Source organism: Hesperophylax consimilis, chromosome 3 (genome assembly GCF_061612785.1).
Source record: "Hesperophylax consimilis isolate HC1 chromosome 3, BYU_Hcon_1.0, whole genome shotgun sequence".
NCBI lineage: Eukaryota > Metazoa > Arthropoda > Insecta > Trichoptera > Limnephilidae > Hesperophylax > Hesperophylax consimilis.
The window spans coordinates 18362675-18376386 of NC_142838.1; the positions used below are offsets into that span (position 1 = coordinate 18362675).

General features: G+C 34.0%; 1 protein-coding gene and 1 long non-coding RNA gene across 2 annotated transcripts in view; both read right to left on the reverse strand.

The window, feature by feature from the left end:
• Positions 1-272: 272 nt before the first annotated feature.
• PRL-1 (protein-tyrosine phosphatase 4A family member PRL-1) lies at positions 273-8660 on the reverse strand. Its single transcript, XM_089648845.1, has 4 exons — positions 8522-8660; positions 6843-7009; positions 2303-2434; positions 273-2194 (listed from the first exon to the last, which is right to left on the reverse strand). The coding sequence occupies exons 1-4, from the start codon at positions 8639-8641 to the stop codon at positions 2083-2085; spliced, it is 531 nt and encodes a 176-aa protein (XP_089504971.1). The 5' UTR covers positions 8642-8660; the 3' UTR covers positions 273-2082.
• Positions 8661-9091: 431 nt separating this feature from the next.
• LOC149425068 (uncharacterized) overlaps positions 9092-13712 on the reverse strand; it is a 113915-nt gene continuing 109294 nt past the window's right edge. Inside the window, exon 4 of the long non-coding RNA XR_016305058.1 lies at positions 9092-9229. This is a non-coding gene — a long non-coding RNA (uncharacterized LOC149425068). The remainder of the gene's footprint in view (positions 9230-13712) is intronic.

Sequence of the window (13712 nt, forward strand, 5' to 3'; positions counted from 1 at the left end):
CTTCAAAAGGCTACAGAAAAGTCTGGGACGGTATATGTTTATCTCCTAAGGATAACCCTCAGAAATGCCAGGTAAACGTCAGCTAGTTTATTTATAATGAACAGTGGCAAACAAATAATTTGATCGTAAAAGTGTATCTTCATAAAATAATTAAATTAACGCCATTTTCGAACGCGTAGATTATAACGTTCGTTACATTCACCCTTAATACATATTATTTGAAGTGTGTATGCAGATGTTTCTCCTTGTTGGGTTAAAAAATAAAAGAATGATTTGAGGAAAATCGCCACTTTACATTTTATTGTGAATCACATGAAGCATTTTATGACAAAACTGATTATTATTTAAACATCTACATATTTTATTTAAATAATAAAAATAATATACATGAACACTCCACGAGTGTGACTGAAAAACAATTGATGAAGAAGGAGCAGGAGCAGGAGCAGCCGAGATGGAGGCTCTGGTGGATATTTCCTAGCGTGGTCAGTGGTCAGTGGTCATGCAATATTACACAATGTCTAACCAATCATATTAGAATTCATGTGAAGTGACGGAAGGTGGTTGACCAAATTTGTCAATTATTTTTTTTTAAATTGCAAGTTTTACACAATCCTATGCTAGTCTCACAAACAAGTCAAATCGACACAAAATAAAGAGTCAATTTTCTTTTTTTTTTACTCATTAATTTTGATGAATTCATATTGCCAAAGTTTTTTTCTTCCAATTAACATATTAATAAAAATTAAAAAACGTAGTAAGAAAAAGAGTATATGTAAATATAATTTTCACAAAAAATATAATTGTACCTATAATTATTTTTGTCACAAATATGATGTATATATATATATATAAAGTATGTTTGCATGTTGCATGTAATAATTTAGTTGAATTCATTAGTCATTTAATTACTGCAATGAATATATTCATCTGTTCGTATTCCTCAACATCTCCATACACTAAAAATGTAACTTACATTCAAGTTTATTCTGATCACATAACAAAAAACTATCTTATTATTTAAAAGGACCGGAAGAAACCAATTCATTAGCAAATATCATAATTGTTTATTCTAATTTATGTATAATATTGACACGAGTGCTTTGGGGCTATCTCTGAACTCGGACCACCATAGTCTGAGCAACGGCAACGGCAACGCCCAGCGTCATGAAGTCCAGTGCCTGTGTGAAGGTGTGAAGGCGCGGATGCAATGGGTTGGGAGACTATAGGGTGGTCAGCGTTCAGGTGCCTTCCAGCACATTGCATACGCCAATAAGAACTTTAAAAAACCTACTCAATGCAATTAAATATACATACGCTTAAAGTTGAAAATGTTTTATGTCACACAATGCTCATTTTAAATATATCTGTATTGCCTCAACCTCGGCCATATGCAATCTTTTCTGGTAAACCTATTTCTCTCAAATAATTATAAAATAAAAGATAATGACCTTATCTTACCAGATGACTTAACATAAGAACAGACTTCCGACAATACTTACAGAGTGTTGTTCCGGCTCAATAAATACATTGCAGCTGGTTATATACAATACATATTGATAAGGTTAAGTTTAGCAATAAAGGTTTTGATTAACTTTGCTAGATATTTATTTTGTTCTATGAACACAGGGTGTGGCAATCTTTCAATAACTATCTCTTACAATTCTCCAGTTTCTTATTTTACACCGACACTATTAATATACATTTACTTGTGATCCCTACTTGTTAATACATATGTGAAAGCGAATATTGTAGACAAAGCAAATAGAATGGCTTCTGATAAACAAACAATTCCCTACAAGTGATCCTTCCTCGAGTGTCCTACTTTAATATTATACAACTGTAGTCCTGCACGCTGCCCGCTGCCGCTTGCTGCAGTTAGTTCAAGTATAGTGATTATTATATTTTAGGTAATAAAATGGACAAATACTATTGCGTATAAATCTTGAATATAAAAGAATATTGATCAACACCGTATGTATAGTTTTACAATTGATTTATGAATGTAAAATGACAATCTTTGACAACTTGTAGTAAAACTTTATGTATAAGTGTTCTGACTGATGTGACAACTGCGGACGCTTACTGGACGCAACAAGAGTTCTTGTGGCCATTCTTATTCTTCAGTCGTGACTTGGGGCGATACTTCTCCAAGTAGGACAACTGCTTGGCATTGATTGCACCTCGGCGTTTGCTGAAATAATCAAAATACAAACATTAGAGTCATCATTACCGCCTCTACTCCCTTTTTAGTTCTGTTATGTAAATGATTCTATAAACTTAACAAAGAATGTGGACTTACTCGCGAATCATCTCAACGGCTTCCTCATACTTAAGTCCAAGCTCGATGAGAGCGAGCGCCACCATGACGGGAGCACGGCCCAGCCCGGCCACGCAGTGGACCGCTACAGACGACTCCGCATCTTCTTGAGCTCTAAAAGAATATAATTATTATTAACACACCACTTATTTACGGTCAGATATGATTAAAGGTTTCCACGGTAGTCCAATCAAATACCCTATAATATTAATAATACGTCCAACTTCAATGAAATTGAATGTATTTAGTACTTGGTGGCGGTGTTTTGCACTTTCTAATTTGTATTTTGATCAATATTGATAAAAAAATATGCAAAAATGTTTCAAAAAGTAGGTTCCGTGGATCAGTTTACGAACAAAGAACTACCAAGTCGTTTGTCAAGACTCCAACAAACGTTGACACAGTTGACACGTTGACATAGTTGGTAAAATGATTTCGTTAAATCCTAGCAAATAAAATAATCTTGATTACGTAAAATATGGAATACACCAAGAAAATATAATTATAAATAATTTAGGGTTAATTAAGCAAAGCTGTGGAAGCTGAATCAATATAGGTAGGTACTTTGATATATATTATTTTGTGATATTGTTTATTGTATAATTTTGTGTCATACATGTATTAAAAATTAAAAATGTTTTATATATATTATTTGTAGAACCTACAGACAAGCCGTCATGTGTGACAGCTTTGTGGGACTGCATATACCTGTATCTTTAAAAATTTATAATAAAAAAAAAAAAAAATAAAAAAAAATAAAAAAAAAATGTTAATGTTCAAAACACATTTTTGTATTATTTATGTGACACCTCATGAGAGCAACCCTGTCTGTACAGTGTAAAGGCAGGGGAGCCATGTTGCCTCCCGGTTGGGCAGCGTTGTGAGGCCGGTTGAGGTAGGGGCTGTAGGAAGGGATTTATTAATGCAGGTCTTGAAGAAACCCCGATTATACAAAGGAGGAAAAACAGAATTTTGAATTATCGAATGTATTTAATTTTTTTTGACCTTCTGTAATTTATGAACATAAAATAAAGAATTGAATTTCACATAAAATCCATTAAAACGTATGAGAGAAAACCAAGGCGCACAACTCATGCCACTAGGAGGCGCTAGTGTAGCATGTTGCCATCAGAATGTATGGGAAACTTAGAATTATGTATGGGAAAAGTCAGAAGTTGGAGGTATTATTAATATTATAGGGTATTCGTTAAAATGTTGGATCATTTCTATAGCGCCATTTTCATGGAAAATCACCTCAAGGGTGCATGTTGTTTGACTATTGGGGCATTGAGCCATGATATGCATTTCTTTCTGCTTCTTGAGTAAACATTTTGGACAGCCTTGCAGCTTTATGATGACATCTGCCCTGATGATGAAATGGCACTGCAAGGATGTTTTACGATTTAAGTACTCAAATTAACTGTTGGTTATTCATAACCCAGGAATGTTTGTCTTTCTTTAACAAAAAAATGTGTGAAACATTTGCTTAAGGAGAGTAGAACATGACTCGATAGCCCAAAACTCAAACAACATTAAAGACGGGTTGTTTCACATATTTTAACAATTCATCAAATTTAAAAGTTTACTGAAACATGTGCTGTGAAAGTCCTATTCAATTTCTGTTATTATTCAAGTACTGTGTACATGTGTTACAGTGATGAAGCAATTTACAGGAATTAGATATATCATGTTGGGTACCTATGATGTGTTTCCTTGTAATGTCTGGTAAGTGGTATGTTAAGTTTATTCCTTAATTATCAAGTGAAGTGTGTAGTATATAGGTGTGTGAGTAATGTATGAGTGTGTGTGTATGTATAAGTATTGAACAGTTTATATTATTGACATGATTTATTAAAACAATTTAAAACTTATATCCATTTAAATTAAATCGGAATGGTCACAAATAAAAAAAGTGTTTTAATAAATCATAATTGATTTTTCATTATTTTATGGGAAGGAAAATACACAAAGTAATAATTATATGTAATTATTACCAAATTATTTTCAGATGGAGATAGAAGTGTAAGGGTTAGTTACTTTATAATTGACATTTTTACTATTTTGTGAAAATGCCTTGTAGCACTTTGTGCTTTGCCTCTTGAAGAATTCTGTACTAAGATTATAACTTTTTACAAATTAATATACTAAGGGGGTATTTCACTATCTCTGATTATGTTCTGACTAAGCACTAATCCGCGGATTAGTCATTTTTTCGTTTTCACTATATCTGAATAACGCTAATGCTCGGGTTAAAGTTCGATTTGACTAATCAGTGCTCGAACTTCACGTTAGGCGCTATTCCTCGAATCAAAGATGGCGTCAAAACATTCCGAGTTTGACAGCTGAGAAGTGAGTCGAATTTTGTTGAATGAATTTGAATGCTTGTATGATCCATCCTGAATTATTTGATTGTGTTTAAAATAAGAAACAATGTATTAATTCGACACGAATCTATCTAAAATGAGCTGATAATCAACATAACATAACCAAAAAAATGCACACTTCGCGGTGTGCGGACTGTGACGCATGACAGCCGTGGCAGTAGATGGAGTAACTGCAAACATTTTGCGATGTTGCCAGACTATTTCGAGAGTTATCTATCCGGAAGCTCGGCAACAATGGTGAAACGGTCGCCGTTGAATAACGAAGTTATTCTGATCTTTAAAGCCAGCCAACGGATAGCTAGTCAGATATTTAGCCCGACATAGTGAAATACCCCCTTAGCTTGAAGATATCGAGATTGGCTACCGATAAAACCGTAAGCAGTAAGTTAAAAGGTTTATACTAGATATAAAAATGTAATTTTATAACTAAATAAAAACATACAAAAAAATAAAATAAAATCACACCTTTATTTTAGCGCTCACTAGAGCTCACTGATAAATAATTTTCCTTCGCCGTTGTGTTAATTTGGGAAAATCTGTTTTGTTTCTGTTTGAAAAATTATTTTAAAAACATGGGAGTATAAAAAATATTTGAACTTCGTCGTTTTGTTGATAAATAATTTGAATTGAAAAATTAATTTTGATTGAAATTGTTTTACTTCGTTATGTTTCACCTGTAAAAGTGAATAAAAATATCTATTGCTTATTTGTAACCTACTTTCTAGGCCTGGTGATTTCTGATAATTTGTGTATGTAATGTTGGAGACCCCATCAAAGTTGCTATGCACATTGTCAGCGTTAGTTAATTTCGAGTAATTCGTTGTTGTTGGTGATTATAAAAAAAACTAAATTACTAAAATGACCTTACTTTTGGATACAGCTCGATATAGTAGGTTCTCTATCTAGAATTCGTTGTCTATGACAAAAAACTGGATTCATTATCCATAACAATTTTTTTTAGAGATTTAGAGAAGTTATTTTTGGTATATCTAAGGATTTCATATCAACTGTTGTTACGGCAAAAAGCCCATACTCACACGCGGCTGTATCAACAGTTGATACGGAAACTTTGACGGCCGATATTCCAGCGCTCTTTCGTCATAAACGTATTTCTTGCTCACGTGGACATTCGTAGAACTATCACGATGCTGACATCTACATATCATAAAATTGTATTTCATAAAAAAAGATCGATACTCAAGTGCGCCTTTTAGTCCTTAAGTTTACATTTTTGTCAACGGATGGCGTTAGTACTAGTATGTCATTCATAACTTTTCATAACTAAAAATGATAAGTGATCATGGTGTTCCACTTGTGTCTATCAACGCAGTGGCCTAAGTATCACGCCGAGTGAATAGTGGGACCACATTCAAAAGATACTGTGTACGTCTTTGTATGAAATTTTATGTTTTTGTTTTTATAAACATCTAAGAGTGTTGACACACGAGGATTTGTTTTCATATTGTGGTGAATAATCTGTTCTGTCTATATAGTCCAATAAATCATGCCAGAATGCTATAATTTGACATTTAATTGCGTGCATAGGTATTTGAAAATATGTACCGCGTACGGGTATAGATAAAATGGAGCAAATTAACGCGTTCAAAAGGTTAAACTTAGAGCTGTGATTCTATAACATGAAATGGACCTATATTTTACCCCTTACCTAAATTTCTATTTAACTATAGCTAATTGCTGAATATAACACTTTGTATCACAGGCATATGTAAACAAACATGTTAAAGTACCAACGAGATGTTTCAAAATAATGTCTACCAAAGAGTACAGACTTTTTCACATCCTTGCCAATTTGACTTCAGCAATTCATTTACAGACACATCAAAAAATTATATTAAATAACTAAACTAACTTGAGTACTACACCCATTATAGAGTAAATAAGATCAAACTACTATATAGTTAGAGAGTAGTTTGTGTGAGGAAACATTTTAACACACCTACCTCACAGAATAAAAGTTTCAATTTAAATTGGTTTTTACCGAAACTATAATAATGCTTTACAAAGGGGTAGAAAGTGGTAACTAGATTCATGTAAATAAGTAAACAGTATGTAACCTGGCCACAGTTTTAAAATGGCTTGGAATGCCAAAACTGCAGTAGCGAAGGATTCATACTCACTTTTGCCTGAGGGTCTCGAACCACTCGTCGACCACATTGGTGGGCGGGAATGTGCCGTCGTCGTAGGCCAGGTCCTTGACTTGGATGCCTTCCTCCAGCAGCGGCTGGATCTCATAGCTTGGCTCGCACACGCGCACCACGGTAGACACCTTGTGCTTCTTCAACTCCTGGAAACCAACCATCAATTTTTACATTTATTGTCACCGACATAAAACACAGGTGTTTCATTCAACACCACATAAGATCATCAAAGTGATCGCAGTGCAAACTACTTATGGTAGTTTATATACTATTTTGATAAATACAGAAACACATTATTTGACAGCACAATTTACAAAAACATAATTTTGGAAAAAACAAGTAAGTTATTCCGAAAAGAGAATTAACTGACGTACGGCGAAATACATACTATGCAATAATGATGAATCAATAATTAAGATTCTCACCCCAATAACAGCCGTTCTAATAGCTAAAAGCGTATTCACTTCTCGCCCTCAATACTTTACATAAAAAATAACCGATAATGACATATAACTCAGTTTTACCAAAAAATGTCACCTTACTTCTTGTGCTACAGTGACGATTTAGTCCCTTCAAACAGGTTTTTTTAAAAACCTCTGATTATGACGAGATTAACAGATTTTGACAAAGGAACTTAACCCTTTGAATCCTGCAAGGCGTAAGACCAGCGCCCGCACGGTTTGTCATTTCACTTGGTGGTTACACCAGGCCTTCACATATAAGCGAAGCTTCCTATTATTTTTTTTTAGGTGAGGCGAGCTGAGAGGATTTTAATCTCCCTCACCACTGCGTTATGGTTGCAAGGGATCATCTCTCAGTTATTATTAAAAGTAAATTAATATTAATATAATAATGGTTAATAAGGTCACGTGACAGTGGTGTACCGTATTTTTAAGTGAACGCATTCTTCTTCCTGCTATGCAGGAACACTATGTTTAGAATGCTCAAGAATTTATACTCCAATTTTTGGGGTTTTATTTGTTGCAATCGGCAGTTGTTTTGTTCTGGTACAAAATTAATATAAACCATGTCAAAATCCACAATAGTTTTGGTACAATCAAGCGTAATGGTATTCTAATTTATAAAAATATGCATAAAAGCAGGTCTCCAGTGACAATATTATAGGAAACATTGAATCAAATGTTTGTATAAACACGAAACATTGGGGCAGGGCCACAATGTTTTAGTTTTCCGTAGCCGATGGAAAACAAAAAACGTTGTCCCAACCTAATGTTTGTTTTGTCCGATGTTTTGAAAACATTTGGTCGCTGGAGATCTGACTTTAAACATTATGTTCTAAATGTAATTTTGCTCTACATGAATGTCATAAAATAAAGGACCGATATACATTTCAAATTCAAATTTCAATAGAAAGGTATAATCAACATTAAAGAAATGTTGAATATTAATGACAAGATAAATATCCATAATAATAAAAGGCTTGTCAAGAATGTGTTGGATAACAGCTTATCATGTTTACTTGAATCATTGCAATAAACTGCGTTCTTCCAAGAATTGACAATTCAATGGTAATGCTGTTGCTGTTTAGTTCCACAAACATCATTGTAAATGGGTGAATCATTGATGGATAGGCTGTGAAGCTGTGGTGGATGCAGAGATGTACACAAAGAGAATAGTGGTCGACTGGTGATTCTTACCTGAATGTAGGTGAGTATGGTGTGATCGGATGGACGATCGGTGATGAGGAACTTCATCCCTTTGAACTCGATGAGGGCCGGAGCGGGTCGGATATCCTTCTGCCTCATGTTGATGCTCATTTATTTCCCACTATCCTCTAAAGATGTCACTCACGGATGTTTAACACTTTATAACCAAAATATTTGGGGAAAGCTAATAATTATTAAAATCACAATGTTTATTGTTTAAAAACCAAAAAGGAGGTATGATCTGATCAGTCTTTAGTTTTACAATCCGGTCGGAGTTTTTGAAATGCGGTTGTTATTCAACAAAAGAAACTGTCCACTGAATAGATTGACGACACTTGTGCAGGCTGTTGCTGGTGCTGTTGCTGTTGCTGGTGCTGGTGCTGGTGCTGGTGCACTACAGAACTTATCGCACTGCAGTACAAAAGTAGAAAAAGAAAGAGGGATCACGGCGGATAGCACAGGGGTTGCTTTATTGGTTGGAGAGAAACGGCGATTACATCTGGGCGACGGAGAGTCCACCCTTCCCGGAAGGTTGTGAATTTAATCAAATTAAACCCACTTTGCAAAGTCACGATTGTTTCCCTAAGTTATTGAAACTTTCTTGAATTCCTCATAAAATTGTGTTAAATAACTTAAAAATAACCACTTATGATAACGATATGGTTCGGCGTCGGTAGTGCTCCCGATCCCGAAAGGTAACTGAAAATAAAACAAAAATATATTAGGAGACCGTTCAACATATCAACTCTTCTATCATTTATTACTGATCAAAATATATTAGGAGCCAGTTCAATATTATATCAACTTTTCTATCATTTATTACTGATCAAAATATATTAGGAGCCAGTTCAATATTATATCAACTTTTCTATCATTTATACTGTTCAACATATCAACTCTTCTATCAATTACTACTGATCAAATTATATTAGGAGCCACTTTAACATCATATCAACTTTTCTATCATTTATTACTGATCAAAATATATTAGGAGACTGTTCAACATATCAACTTATGTATAATTTATTACTGGAATAAGTATCTAAGTAAGTATGGTACTGTATATTATCTCCATATGTAGTTAGTAGATCATTGTAGAAGTGTATTATATATTTGTACAGCGCCCTTGAGGTGATTTTGCACAAAAACGACGCTATATAAATCATCCAAATATTATTATTAATAATAAATATATTAAGAGACAGTTGAAAATTACAACTCTTCTATCATTTATTACTGATCAAAATATATTAGGAGCCAATTCAACATCATATCAACTGGTCTATCATTTATTACTGATCAAAATAATTCAGTTTAAAAAAAGTTTATGTATTTTTTAAAGTAAAGAATGTATGGAATAAAAACTAAAATTAAAAAAATTGAAATAGCATAAAATTTTTGTAAACTTAAAAAAATTAATGTAAAAAACGTAATTGCTGAAAATAAATTACGATATTATAATGCAGGGCACCATCCATGCAGGATCCATGTGAAATGTAAATCAAGATCAAATATTTCATCCGCGGAATTCATTACTGTTGAATCTGGTGAAAACTGTTTATTTATTTGATCACTCGAGCGCACAACATGTGCGTTAACTAAACACAACACACCCGCTAAACCCCGACACACATCACAGGATAAATGGTTTAATAATAATTACTGGCAAGCATTATTACCGAGCCGTTTGCCTCGCTAGTTCCCGGTATATAAATGGACCCGGATGACGAGTAAATATTCCCCAACTTACAAGTGTACGAGATGTCAAGTTGCGAAATGATTTTCGGCTGCCAATGCATCTGCTGCCAAGGTCACGCCGCGCGCCGTTGACTGACGGGACCGTGGCAGTCGGTAGACTGTATTTGTTTACAAGAAAATCTATTCAAATAAGTGGAGTGACGAGGAAAACATCCCTCAATCAATACCAACTGGCACAATGCGAAAACGCGAGCGAGAGGAGCTTCTATTACTAATAATTATAGTCTTTGCAATACTTTACTGTTACGCAAATGCAGAATACAGTCGAAAAAAACAGCAATGTTTTGCTTGCTGTATCGACGTGCTCACGATCTTAACCTAACCCAACAGCGTTCCTCTTCTGTTTTATCTCCCGGTCTAACTGTTCCCCACAAACGCTACCTCTGTTGGGTTAGGTTAGGTTAAGAGATACGCTGTGCGATTGTGAGCCACGTAAACACTCGAACCTGTATTTTAAATATACACACGCTACAGCCGTGTCCATATGAATGAAGTGCAATGCAACGCAACTTGTAAAGCTAAGCGAATAGTTTGGACGAAACATCGCATCGCAAGTTCGTATTGCCGCCCAAACGACGAATTCGCGTTGCATTGGACACAATGCACACGTCTGTACGTGGCATAATAATTATTAATACCAGCCTTTATCATCTCAAATGGGTGTCTACATTACTGAGATCGCAAATTCATTTGAGCGATTACAGAAGTTGTAAAATATTAAGCCCGCATGCACCCGTGCCTTATGCAGTAATAATGATACAGTCATAACTGTTAGTTAGGTGGAGAATGCATTGGACACCTGAGCGAGTAAAACCTTCAGAAGTGCGTCGGAGACATAGAGCTTCAATTAGAGGCGCTACTGCATACTAATATCTCGTCGAAACTTGTTCCACTATTAGAACGCGATACGCGGTGCACGCAGACCGAAACGGTCGTTATACTCGTAGTTAGAAGAGCGTTGAGAGAGTTGGAGGTCAAAAAGCGAAACCTATTTTTTCGCTTCGTGTCTCATCTAAATCATCAATGGTACATGATTACGAAGTATATCTTCATGATTATCGTTTCGTTGAAAAATATTGGTTTTAAATAAATATAATTTCCGGTACATTGTTTTTATTATACTGTTGTACGGAAGCAAAATACAATTGAAAAATATAATCGAAAATAAGACTCTCACGATCGCATTGTGCACGTCCCTCAAACTACGCTAACCCAAGAGATAGAGCGTATATTGGGATCGGTCAAATGGGACAATAAAGAACACGTCGCGATACAGCTACGCAAAAAGCTAAACTTTTATTATCGATTTTATTTTGCGTCTTTATAACAGACATGTACCGAATTGTCAGTTTAAGAGAAAAATAAAAAAAGTAGCGAAATAATACTGTCGAATAAAAGATTATTAAAGATGCAGAACTAAAACACGTGAGAGGGGCGAACATGGAACTAAAAACGGTAAGGGAGAAAGGCAAACATAGAGCTAGCTGTGTATTACTGAATAATAAATATCTATCGGTATCGAGTTTAAATATGAACAAAAGCACATACAGAGGCTCAGCGAAAATATACCTTATCAATGAGATACGGAAATATGTCGTATTTCTGTAAAATAGTGACTCACGTATTTATTTTAGACTGGAACATTCGAAATCGATTAGGCCTTCATGTCACAATAAATAATGTTTATCGTGGATAAATCATTAAGCGACTCCGATCCCGCTACATTCATTTACCATTCATTCGGAAATCGCATTTTCCAAGAAAATATCGAACTCTAAAGTGGTGCCGCAAAACTTTAAGATGTCACATAATATAATATTAAGTACGAGACTAGAAAGAAAACAAGACTCAAAAATCCCGGAAATAAAGTTCTTAACTTAAGGGAAACGGTTGCGCGGCCCTTTTCAAAATAGCCAACCAAACTGAATAATATATTTTTTAATCAAAGGTGTAGCAAAAATCTAGTACGGATATGTGCTACTTTATTCATCTGTGTTTCAAATTATAAAATATGGCTAATTAATGAAATCGATTTTTCAGGCAAGTTTGTCAATTATTTGTGACTTAATGGTAGTTATTAAAAAAATAATCTTGCCTTTTTTACTACGCAAATATAATGAAACATATAAATTTAAAAAAACTCTTTTGATGGGTTTAAATTTAATTTTCAAGCGACCGATTTACTTTGGAACACAAATTGATCGTGCATAAATTTCAAATTCCGACATTATTTTTGTTTTATTTATAAATTTATATTTCATTGTATTTACGCAGTAGGTTGGGAAAAAATATTTTTTAATAATTACCACTAACTCACAAAAAAATGAATCTATAATGGCCTATATATTCAAATTTAAAACAAAAATAAATTAAAGAGCACATATCCGCACTAGATATTTTTTTATTAAACAAATAAATATTTTGTTTGGTGAATTATATCGAACTCGAATACAAATTTAAGTTTTGTATGAAGAAGGCAGCGCAGCTGTTCCTCTTAAAGACAAAATTTGATTATAGCAGCAAAAACGGTGAGCCATGGCTAGGGAAACTTGCAAGCTTTCTCTGCCGCATGCAAACAATTTCCACCAAGAGACATAATATAGATTTAAAATAATATCCATTTATATATTATGCAAAGCCATCTTACGTGAAGCTGAGTAGTAGTGAAGATAATCAATTTATAAATTTAATCTAAAATGGCAAACATGCAAGATAAGTTTCACGACGAAGAAACAGTATGTACTGAACGGACGAAAAAAAAATGTTATCCATCCAACCTACTTTATAAGGAATGTAACGTTATTTGTATAAAACAGCTATAGATCACTTATATACTTTGCCGATTTTTAATCAATAAAAAATTTGCAGAAAGAACACAACAAACGCGTGCAACTAGAATTGGCTCTACATTGAACTTTGTGGCGGTACATACTAAAACTTCTTTTGGTCAAAGAAACTATTTATATCAAGCACCAATTATGTTTAATATTCTTCCAAATAATATTAAGTCTACCAATTCCTTAGTTAAATTTAAAGTCAGTTAAGATGTTTGTATTGACAGACGATTGTCTTAATATTTTTTCATCCATGTGCTTTCTGTTAGTCCGATTTGTTAAACTCTGAATGTCACCCTAGCTGTCTTTAATATCTACTTGTTTCTTCGTGGGAATAATGATTAATAAGTAGTTATGATTCAAATATTGTCACAATATACTGTCAAATTACCCATCTGGTAACTCATCGAATACATTTTTTTTTCTTTTTTAAATATTTTGTGCTTGTATGTAGTTTAGTTTATGTTGGTGTTTCCTCTATGTTTGCTTCACTCAAATGTAAATTGTTAACCTCGATACAGACTTAGTCCTAGTGAGGTTGATTTTTATGTGAAAAAACATGATTTGCAAAACGTGAAATGCAATTAATA